Source organism: Dreissena polymorpha, chromosome 7, assembly GCF_020536995.1.
Source record: "Dreissena polymorpha isolate Duluth1 chromosome 7, UMN_Dpol_1.0, whole genome shotgun sequence".
Classification (NCBI taxonomy): domain Eukaryota; kingdom Metazoa; phylum Mollusca; class Bivalvia; order Myida; family Dreissenidae; genus Dreissena; species Dreissena polymorpha.
The window spans coordinates 86347595-86360108 of NC_068361.1; the positions used below are offsets into that span (position 1 = coordinate 86347595).

At 34.2% G+C, this 12514-nt stretch overlaps 2 protein-coding genes and 1 long non-coding RNA gene across 3 annotated transcripts in view; 2 read left to right on the top strand and 1 right to left on the bottom strand.

Annotated features, from left to right (window-relative positions):
* LOC127837590 (uncharacterized) overlaps window positions 1–12514 on the bottom strand; it is a 208137-nt gene that overhangs the window by 89229 nt on the left and 106394 nt on the right. The window lies entirely within an intron of this gene.
* The window catches only part of LOC127837618 (uncharacterized), a 107741-nt gene that overhangs the window by 53969 nt on the left and 41258 nt on the right, over window positions 1–12514 (top strand). The window lies entirely within an intron of this gene.
* Window positions 5669–10361, top strand: LOC127837593 (uncharacterized). The gene is made up of 5 exons (XM_052364850.1): window positions 5669–5737; window positions 6223–6360; window positions 7262–7346; window positions 8309–8490; window positions 10056–10361. The coding sequence occupies exons 1-5, from the start codon at window positions 5723–5725 to the stop codon at window positions 10233–10235; spliced, it is 600 nt and encodes a 199-aa protein (XP_052220810.1). The 5' UTR covers window positions 5669–5722; the 3' UTR covers window positions 10236–10361.

Here is a 12514-nt window from a genome sequence, read left to right on the forward strand (position 1 = left end):
AATTTAATATAGTTGTTTCCCATAACTACATATATTTGCAATACTAACATTTTTCATGGTTTATTCCTCATGGAGAACTAACAATCATTGTAAAAGTGTGATCTAGTTTCTAATTTATAAATAAAGCATTACACAATATGTATGCCCCCCTTCGAAGTAAAGGGGGTATATTGTTTTGCACATGTCGGTCCATCCACCAGATAGTTTCCGGATGATAACTCAAGAACGCTTAGGCATAGGATCATGAAACTTTATAGGTACATTGATCATGACTGGTAGATGACCCCTTTTCATTTTTAAGTCACTAGGTCAAAGGTCAATGTCACAGTAACTCGAAATAATGAAATGGTTTCCGGATGATCAGTCAATAATGCTTAGGCCTAGGATCATTATGAAACTTTATAGGAACATTGATCATGACTGGCAAATAACCCCTATTGATTTTCAGGTCACTAGGTCAAAGGTCAAGGTCACAGTGACTCGAAATAGTGAAATGGTTTCCGGATGATTACTCAATAATGCTTAGGCCTAGGATCATGAAACTTCTTAGGAACATTGATCATGACTGGCAAATAACCCCTATTGATTTTCAGGTCACTAGGTCAAAGATCAAGGTCACAGTGACTTTAAATAGTAAAATGGTTTCCGGATGCTATCTCAAGAATTCTTATGCCTAGGATCTTGAAACTTCATAGGAACATTTATCATGAGTGGCAGATGACCCCTATTAATTTTTAGGTCACAAGGTCAAAGGTCAAGGTCACCGTGACAAAAAACGTATGCACACAATGGCTGCCACTACAACTGACAGCCCATATGGGGGGGCATGCATGTTTTACAAACAGCCCTTGTTTCTATTATCCATGTTAATTTTACTGTTTTTTATTATTTGCTGTCAGAAAAATATACATATTTAGCATTGGGAATGGGTCCACCGACTATCGGACGCGTGAGATAGGCAGAAAAAGGCCTGCTGTCTACAATTAATTTTACATGAAATAGCAATAAATGTTTTATTTATACGCAATAAATCGTTTATTTATGCGCATACTATTAACAATATAATTATACATATTTGTTTATGTAACTATGTTGGTTGGTTAGTCAGTCTGCAAAGAAAAAGAACACATTTGTATACTTTACTCTACATTTTTTAACAATTTAGTTGAAAATAATATGTTGTCGCCATGAAGTGTATATTCTTAGTGACAACAACTATTTAATTGTTGACTGCATTTTTACATATTATTATTAATGAGAATGATTGTATTGAAAAATTTCCAGAGATGTTGCTGACTTGTGCGATGTGGTCCATCAGGTCAGTCCAGACACCGAGGTTGTCTTGTGCGAAGTGCTTCCTCGGTGTGCAGATTACAGACAAGGTTGTTGGATACCAGAAGGACGTCTGACTGCCATGCAGAAATGGATTAAACGAGCCAACTCACTACTTCAGGACTACTGTCGTAGGGTTTTGTTTGTTAGGTTTCTGGTGTACCAGAAGGTAATTGACTTCTTTAACATGTTTCTATGTTTTTCAGATCATTTAAAAAATGTCTGCTCCACCTTTGAAAGTGACACAAAGCAATGCTCTTGTCTGTTTGTATCTTCTTTCCCAAAGCTTTATTGTCCCCTACCGGTGAAACCGGAGGGGACTTATGGTTTGCACTCCGTCCGTCCGTCTGTCAGTCGGTCCGTCACACTTTTCTGGATCCTGCAATAACTTTAAAAGTTCTTAATATTTTTTCATGAAACTTGAAACATGGATAGATGGCAATATGGAGATTATGCACGTCATTTTATTTTGTTCCTATGTCAAAAATTCTGGTTGCTTTGGCGACAAATATATAAAAAAAAAAAATTATTTTTTACTGACAATGGTGGAGTTTCACCGGTAGGGGGGCATATTGCTTGGCAATCTCTTGTTCAATAAATTATAATCAATTATTTTTTCAACTTAATGATGTAATTATTTGCTGTTGTGATAAAAGGGTTTCTTTTTAAAATAAATACAAAACAAAGAAACATTAAGACTGTTATTCACAGCCAATAACAAAATATGACATGTGTCAGAACTTTAGAATTCTTGAGTAATAAAAGATAGCAGAGACAGGGACTATCGTCTATTTAAATGTATTCAAGTACTCTTAGTAATAAAGTGATTTTAATGTGAACATATAATTTATATTTTACCAGAGAAAAGTACAGATTTATTTTACTGGGTGTTTTTTCAAAAAATTTCATGTAGTTATTTGTATTGCATGAACACTTATCTGGAACACTGTATATAAACAAAAACTCATTATGTTTATTAATTTCAACTTAAATTTTTTGTATTTTTCTAAACATGAAAATCAATCAAATGCTTGCATGTATATTCAATCATAGACAAGGAACATGTTCACCCGGGATGGCCTTCATCTTAATGCCAGTGGTGCTCGTGGCTGTTTAGAGACGGTCCTTGACGACATGCAGCCAGTGACTGATGTCCACCAGACTGAAGCTGAGCCTGTTGTTCTTGATTGTGTCTGGACTCCAGTTTCCACTCCAGCCATGGTGTCTGATGCAAATACGAAATCATACGCAGATGTTGTTCGAATGGTATACTTGTTTATATGAAAACAAGTTATAATAAAAATGTTGTTTTATGAAAGGGTTTAGGCCACATTTGTCACTTACCATGTATTGGCAGAATTGTGGTCATGTGTTGATAGCATTGTGGCTTTTATGAAAAATGTTCTTAAACACACTTGTTTATCAAATTTCTTTCTTCTTAACTCATTAAAATGTTTAATGCATTTTGTTGATTATCCAAGTCATTTAATATTTAAGAGCATTCTTTCAGCTTGAAGTTTTATCACTAGCTCTCCCCCCTCCCATGTGGTAGGTATTAAGCACGTCTCTTGCTTGGCAATCTGCAAGTTTGTAAAGTCAATATTTCATTAATAGTGGAAGAACTTGGCTGATATTTCCACAGCTGAATGGCGTTAAAGGTGATAGAGATTGGTAAAAAAGGAGTTTTAGCTGTAACCGATTTTGTCATAATTATGGCGCTTCGTCCTGTTTTTACAAGTTTTGAGAATAAATAGCATGGCTTTTGCATGGATGCATTTAATCTTTAACTGACTATTGGATTTGTCCTTGTCCGGACAAATTCCGTGGTGGGAATCAATGTCTGGTTGTCATCTAGTTTGTATTTAAACAAATAATTTTAGGCTCCTGCTGCAACTGCTGGCATCAAGCCACTTCAAAAGACTTCACTACATCCCAAGATTACGAAGAAGGTATTAGCAATTATACCATTGTCATTGTTAGTCGTTTTCATGGCTTTTTTACAGAATGAAAAAAACATAAACATTGTGAAGTTAAAAAAAGAAAAGAAGCATTATACTTTATATTATAAGTTTTACTTAAAGTTAAACTGTTTTAATTTTTTTTATAATTCTGTCATTTTATAAAGAATGTGTCTTTTGCAGATGGTGGTTGTCTGCAAGGAACGGAAACGTCAACTAAGACCAATTTTAGGCCGGAAGGAGGTATGCAGTTTACTGAGACTAATGTTAAACTTCTCAATATGACAGTTTTCATTTAAGCCATCTTTTATTAAAGCCTTCTTTTGAATGTGATATGGAATTATTTATAAGTCCCCTATTGATTTCACCGAATGAGACTCCATTTGCCCTGTGTGTCATTCTGAAACCTTTTGGATCCTGCAATAAATAAAAAAGTATGTAAGCCAGCTTTATTCAAACTCGGTTGTGGACTGCGCGCCACATCATAAATGTGTTCTTTATTTGCAGTAGTTAAAGATTTCCACAGAAGCATGTTTATAACTGTTCATGTTAAGTTTAAACCCATTTATTCTAGCTCGATTGCATCGAAAGCCTAAGCTTATATAATTGTGCATGTTGAATGTAAGTTCCAGAAATCTAAGACTGTTGATGAAAGGTAAAGTTTCTGGGTTAATGAAGTTACATGTTACCTTTAGTTGTGAGAGCCAGGCCATATATACTATCCAAAATTTGCTAAGGATCACTGTTCATAGTATGTGTAATTTGAAGTTCTCCACTAGCTAGATTCAGCCAGGGTCACGCATCAATGATAAATCAAAACAAAGAAATAAAATCGAAAACACACATTCTAATATAGAAACCTGCAAAATAACAATTGAAAATGAACGTAATCCAAAATTGAAGATAATGTGAAAATAAAAAGTGTTTTAAGCCAAAACATAGTTATCCAAATCTAAATTATGCATGGCCATCTTGTTACACCTGTTAATAGTTGCTGTTGTTGTGTTGATCGTTAAGTGTTGTTTTTCTATGAGTTTTAAATTATTATAAACCTTTTTATGTGTGATGTTAATTGATTATTTTAAAAAAAAAGTTAAAATGGGTTTCACATTCTTATTGTGTTTGCAAATTTAAGTTTAAGTGGTATTAAGATTTGTAACGATCCCTCCCTTATGTACACAGTAACGGCTAGCTTTCCGGACGAATCGTACAGAATGGTTATAATGAATTTTCCTTGTGGCTATCTTTCCAAATTGATCGGAAACTGAACAGAACAATTATTATCAAAACCTAAAACTACAGCGCTGATTTCTCTCTTATGAAACTCGACCAGGACCCATCAGGTTCGAACCTTTTACCATGAAAACTGTTTGTATGAACGCACACTATACTCCAAAGTGATAGGCATTAAAACCTCGATCTCAAACATCATACACAAAACCACACACTCTAAACCCGCATGCACAAAACCAGATGCATGAAAACAACCTATACTAAACCTCGTGTATAAACCACACGCAAAGAAACCAAATGTGTAACACTATGCATCAAACCCTTTGCATGAAACACCATGCATAAAACCATATGCATAAAACAAGACCTCTAATAATGTAGTTGGCTTTCAGATGAATGAAACACTATGCACGAAACATCATGCATGAAACCATATGCATGAAGACCACTTAAGAAATGGAACTGACTAAAGTGATTTTTCTTTTTAAAATTATTGAATGTTTCACTTATAAAGTTCCAAACATTTAATTATGTTCAGCATGTTTCAGTGAACACCCTTAATTGACAGTATAAAGAATGGTCCTCATAATAAGCATAGCGTTTTTGGTAGTGTTAACATTTACAATGCAAGCTTATTTGCTATGCGCATATTGGACAGAAAGCAGTTCTAAGTTCTTTAACTATTCATAGTTTGCCAGTCCATATACATGTAATTAAATGAAAACTTGAAGTACATTTGTTCTGGTTTGACAAGATATGTGAAATTGAGCCCCTTGCAGAGTTTAAGGTGAGAGCATAGGAATAAAACTGCTGTTGGTTGGGTTTGTGATTCTTTTGTGATAACGATAGAGGAATAAATCACTTTTGTATCAAAATCATACAACTTGGCAATATATATGTGTGTATTTCTTCCATAATTCAGATGTCCGACAGCAACCAGTACGAAGGATTGTATAGTTGTAGAACTTGCCCAGACCGTTGTAGTGGAGGTGAAGGCTTCAAATATCTGTGGAACATACCTGGTGAGAAAGCATAATAGAGATATAATAATTGTCTGCAAATTAAAAATATATTTACTTCCATCATTATAAATAATATTGGTTACCAAGTATGTTTAATTAATATTTTGGCAGAAGAAGAGGAAAGAAGTGGCACGACCCTGCAGACAGAAGAACCCACCCGCATGTCGTCCTTTATTGATGAAGCTGAAAAAGGTAAGAAATGTAACTTATTAGTGTACCTTGCATTATAATGCTTCTTAGGCTAGATAACATCCATGGTCTGTTAATTCTTTTCTGAATAAAATACATTGAATTTAGTGGTTTGATAGAAATAGAAAATGCCCAGAGCCAGAAGAACTGACACTTGCAGTATGACATCAGAAATGGCAAAAATATTTTGGATCTTCTCTCATAACAGATATCTATCTGTTAGCTCACAAACGTTTTTTGACTGATAGTTCAGTCACATAAATGTGAGCAGATTGTCAGGTTGTTGTTTTTTAAAATAATTATTATTGATTTATTGATAAAAAATATTGCAATTTTGTTCATTGTTATTTGAACTAACTTGCTTACATTAAATGTTTTCTTATCTAAGTTAATCTCAAATTTCGTGTTTATTAGGTATTTGTTAGTTAATATAATGAAAAAAAAATGTTTAATATATTTTTATGTTTCACTAAGTTTTATATTTCAAGAAGGCGCACCTTTCGTGTCCAGAATGCAGGGTTGTTTGCACAAACGAAGACGCTTTGCTGAGCCACTTCTGCAGTCGCCACATCAAGCAACCGGAGACTGGAAAAGAGAGTAAAATTAAGCTAATAGCTTCACCCATGGTATGACTTTTAATCACTGCCTTGCGTATGCTTGACAAGCATTTTATGTACTAATTAAGTAACAAAAGAAAGGAGGTCTACACATGCACTTTCCCATATAATGTTTTCTGTATCTTCTAGCAACTAATGACACAATTTTGTGTTGACATACTCAATATGATAGTTATAGCCCTATATAAGTGATATGTCCATTTTAGTTAATCTTTCTATTTTAATTAAACCTGTTTGTTTTAGCCAGATTGCTTGAAATGCCCTCAAGTCCGTTCCCTGGGTAGGATTAGTACTTGATGTCTTTGCGGAAGATCTAAAGAATTTTCTCCCACAGTGGGGATCCAACCACTGACCTCATGTTTGCTAGGCGGATACCATATCCACTTCAACATGGATACGTTAAATCAAGCTAATATGTCCGTAGGATCATTAATAGGTGTCTTTTGGGGAGATCTTAAGCATGCTTCCACTGTTTAAGATCCAACCAATGACCTTCTGTTTGTGAGGTGGCCACCATATCCACTACACTATGGCAACCTAAAATCTAGCTAATATGTGATTAATGAAGTTGTCGAACAAAATTTGACAAACACAACAAGGATTATTTTCAGAATTGTCTTACCCCTATTACATGCAATGTAGCTTATTAAATTGACAACCCTGGTTTGCATGAGAATATTTTGCAGAACATAGTATGTTGAAAATATATACATGTATACAAACTTTGTCATTACTGTTAATATAATGAGCACCTCTATTTCTGAATATTTTGATTGGATGGTTAATGGACTTTATGTTTGTGGCACATTTATGGATGTGAAAGTGTCTCATTAGGCAAAAGAATTAATATTTTTTATTTTTTGGGTAATGATCACTTATTTTAGAGTTATTTATAAAGTTAATCCTACAGATTGCATCTGCTAATCAAGAACTCAACGAAGTCAGCTCAAGGAAGTGGAAGGGATGCTTGGAAAATAGAAGTTTCCATTGTGAAGGCAAATTTTAGCATTTTTCAAATTTGTAATCAAATGCAGTGATAAGATCTTGAATGAAATTAAAGCAAATTTGATTCAACTTTTGATATCTGTCAAGAAAAACAGTTTGAAGTGAATAAATTAAGCATTGTCTATAAGTTTATTGTGTGACTTGATCCCATTGAGGGATATTACTTATTTTTATTTAACTGAGCATTTCAACAATGTTTTATATATTATATTAAAGCCACACACCTTGAAATGAAATACATGTTAATCAATACATATAGATGCAATTTGAAAGTGTGCAAAATTGTCATTAAATCTATAGCCTAGTTAGCAAGTAATTTTTTTTTTTAATTTTAAAACTGAAAGAATGATTTCTATTCGTACACGTCCAATTCGACAAACGCGATTATTTTTAAGTTTTAAAGTGCAAAAAGACGGATTTCTACCTTAATCACCAGATATATTCTAATTGGCATAGATAAAATCAAATCTATAGCATAGATAGCAAGTAATTTATTTATTTTTCTAAATTTTAAAACTGAAAGGATTTCTATATGTATACATCCATTTAAAAAACGCGATTATTTTTAAGGTTTAAAGCGCAAAAAGACGTAACCACCAGATATATTGTAATTGGCATAGATAAAATTAAATCTATAGCCTAGTTAGCAAGTAATTTATTATTTTTCAAACGTTACCGCTTTTAAAACTGACAGAAGGATTTTTATACGTATACGTCCAGTTCGTCAAACGCAATTATTTTTAAGTTTTAAAGCGCAAAAGAGACGGATTTCTACATTGCAACCACCAGATATATTCTAATTGGCAAAGATAAAATATGTTTCTTATTAATACTTAAATTTACTATGCCATGTATTTCATTTCAAGGTGTGTGTCTTTAAGGAATGTTTTAATGGGTATATTACCAAGATCCGCACAGCTAGAATAAGTCATTAACATGTTTTGTTCTGTAGGAACATACGAACATTTCCCTCCCACCATGTGGATGAAGATGTTTGGACTGATGATGCTGGGTCATATGTGTGGACAAGGTGGTCTTCATTACATCATGATGCAGCTGTGTATTCAGCAACATGTTAACCTGTCCCAGCGGATGTTGATGCTCTCAAATGATGTTGAGAAAAACCCAGGACCGGTACTTTATGACAAATTATACATTGTTTATTGAATAACCATACATGTATATATTTATTTTAACCTTTAAGTGTTTTTTTCTTGCATTTTCTGTGCCCTTTGTTACTGAGAACTATTTTTATCATATGTTGGTGATTGAAACCCAGGACCTGTAAGTGCTTTTTTATAATTGCAACAAATCATGTTTAGTATTTGAAATAGCTGTTTTGTTCAGTTAAGGGGCATAATGAACTCACTCAATGCTAAGTCAACTTAAATGCATCAAGTTTTTATTGATGATTTCTACTTTCTGTTGAATTATTATCCTCGCCAAAGGCAGAGAGATACAGTTTTGGCGTTTTCCATCGGTCAGTCTGTCAGTCCATCCATCTGTCTGTTACAAACATTTAAGGGCTATATATCAGAAACTAAATAAGATTTCAACCTGGAAAAATAAGTGTATGCCATATTCATACAATATATCAAATTTACTTGTTGCTATTTTTATGCTCCCCTCAAAAAAAAATTGGGGGGGAGCATATAGTCGCCGCTTCGTCTGTCTGTGTGTCCATCCGCCCGTCCGTGCACAATTTTTGTCCGGGCTATTTCTCAGCAACTAATGACCGGAATTCAATGAAACTTTATGGGAAGCTTCACTACCAAGAGGAGATGTGCATATTATCAGCCGGTTCTGGGCGGATTTTTTTTCACAGAGTTATGGCCCTTTGAAATTTTCCATTAACATGTTTATAGAGTGCAATTCTTGTCCGGGCTATTTTTCAGCAACTAATGACTGGAATTCAATGACACTTTATGGGAAGCTTCACTACCAAAAGGAGATGTGCATATTATCAGCCGGTTCTCTTCGGATGATTTTTCACAGAGTTATGGCCCTTTGAATTTTTCCATTGTACATATAGTGCAATTCTTGTCCGGGCTATTTCTCAGCAACTTATTACGGGAATTCAATGAAACTTTATGGGAAGCTTCACTACCAAGAGGAGATGTGCATATTATCAGCCGTTTATGGTCGGATGATTTTTCACAGAGTTATGGCCCTTTGAAATTTGAAATTTTAAAGTTGCTAAACCATCCATTGTATTATTTTGTCCAAACTTATGCCCCTCAAGACGTTTCCTTTTATCTGAATATATAGTGCAATATTGTGACAAAAAAAACTTTGGAGAGCATCACCCGTCTCCGACGGTTCCTTGTTTACGATAAGTTATTAACAGAAGAACAGAACAGTTATATACTTTATTACATTAACGGAGGCTCTGATTAGATGTGTATCTGTGTAAAATACTCATGGAAAATATCAATATATAGATAAATAAAACAAAAATAGAGTAAAACAAATCATGGTGAAATCCACAATACACACCAAGACCTATTAGTAGTCTTATTTTCATTGACTTATGTGAGTACATCTCTTTTTTTGTCTTGCCTTTTCATTAACATTTTCAAACAAAAATAACATTTGTGTAAAACTTAGTGAATGATTATAACTTAAGTTAAAAATGTGGACACTGTAAGTTAATTGACTTTGGCCTCCAAATCTGCAGTTTACAAATTTTCTTGTTATAGGAGTATTCATGCAAATGGACATCCTGCAAGGAAGACTTTCACTCAATAGGACAGCTAGATGCACATATCATCTCTCATGTGGGTCAAGAGAAGTGCTGTAGATGGGGAGACTGTACCAAAGTCCTGAGCTTTAATCGTCTTGAAATCCACGCACTTAAACATCTCTATGATGGAAGTTGAGTACTGTGTATGAACTGGTGTTACTTAATTTTCTGCATATCTTTATGTCGGTCTTCTCTAGTGTTGATGGTCAAGTACATATTGTCTTCCAGGTTTGTGTGCCTAATTACTACTGTTCATCATTTGCTTGCATCAAGAGTTAAAAAAAAATACACTCATTTGTTTAGTTAGAATCTAATGAAAAAATTCAATAGCCATGTCTAATACAATTGTATAACAACACATACAAACTAAAAAAAATAGTTGGAAAAAATAATTAATGTATATATGAACATAACAAATTTACTTAAAATCATAGGTCTTGTTTTTGTCTGCCATTATAAGGACCAGAATATATTTCGAACATTGGAGGATTGGCTTGCTGTGTTAGAGGATCATCAGGTGAAGGAAGAAACCACAAATCTGGTGTTATGCCCAATGCATTTAGTATGTAAATTTTACTGTTCAGTTAGAACAACACAGTTAAGCTTCATTGACTTTTTGAACGGCAGAATCTACTGATGCTCAAGGCATATAGCAATCGGCCTGTCGGTTGGTACGTGTCCTGCCATTCAAGGCTATTACAAAATAACATGTTTCCTAGCACTATCAACACATCCACATCACCCTGACCTCATTTGGACCTGACATTGACTAACTTTTGTACTTTTTATGCCCCCTTCGTAGAAGAGGGGGTATATTGTTTTGCACATGTCGGTCTGTCCGTCTGTTGGTCCGTCCGTCCGTCGGTCCGTCCACTAAATGTTTCCGGATGATAACTCAAGAACGCTTAGGCCTAGGATCATGAAACTTCATAGGTACATTGATCATGACTGGCAGGTGACCCCTATTGATTTTCAGGTTACTAGGTCAAAGTCATGGTCAAGGCAATGTTTGGGGGGGCATATGTCTCCGACCGCGGAACATTAGTTTAAATAAGATTAAGTAGACTACAAATAATTCAGAAGGTCCAAATGTGTTTCGTCTAGCATCTATTATGCTTCATAAAAATATCATAGCATTTGCCTAATATTCATTGATATTAATTGACAACACTTTCCGGTATACAGTTCAATTAAATTGTATTTGCTCCTGATTTGAATCTTTTTTCCAGAGACCACAGCTGATGCTGCCATTATTTGATGAAGAGTTCAACATCATGGATGATTTGCTCACTTACACACCAAAGGATCATGCTAAGTAGTTAGAGGACATAAGTAGCAAAGCTTTTGAAAAGTTTCAAAATCTTTGTGTGGAATTTTTACACAGAAGATCTCTGTTAGGAGAAAGATGGCCAGATATAATAAGCCAATATTCCAACCATAATAAAGTTGCTTCTGCGTCAGCATTGGTACCGAGTCATGCTCCTAGGTCATACTATTATGTAAAAAAATGCACTCAATTTGATTTTGTTGAGACATGTAGACCTGAACTTGGCTCCAACCTGTTTTCTGGCACGAAACTTAAATCATCTAAACGCAAGCGCGAGGAAAGTAAAACTGTTGGTTATGAATTAAGTTATGGGGAGGAATGGTTCAAAGTTCTTTTAGGTAATCTTGATAAATGTTCAAAGGCTTCTCAATATCAACAACAAATATTACATAAAATGTATGAACAACAGATTGTAACTGGTGTTAAACAGAGTTTTTTTACTTTAGAGCAAGAAGCAGCTAGACTTTCGTCTGTTAAAAACTGCACAAAAGGATGTTTTGTTTGTACAATTTTTAAGTGTGTTATTGAAGAAAAAGAAATAATTTATGTCAGATATTTTGAAAGTGGGATATATCAAGGATTGATGGAACAGACATACTTAAAATTCATGGAAGATAAGTTTGCAGTGTCAGATGACAGCATTTTGTTGCATAATGTAATAAATGTAGAAGATTGTAAGAAAATGGAAACAGAAAATAATAAATTACCCAAAAAACGAGATAGACCAGACAAAATTGTGAAACTTTGTATTTCAAAAACGATTCCCAAGTCCGCTGCTGAGCTGGATACCATTATAGACACCTCAGAAATTAGTATAGATTCGTTTATAATACATGTTTTGCCAAAAAAAAGCAAAGCTTCATTAGGAAAACCTGATGAACAATACCTTTGTTTTAAACCTTTATCGCCTAGCCAGACACAGTCTGAAATTATCAATCTGTTTGATAACTTCCGTTTAAATCAAGTTGAAAGTAAATTTGTCAAGTCAAATGATATGCTAACTGAAAAGGTAACGGGTAACAAAACGCTTTTGGAACAATAACAAATATTGAATTGTTTATCAGGGGATATTAAAGGATTAGAGTCAT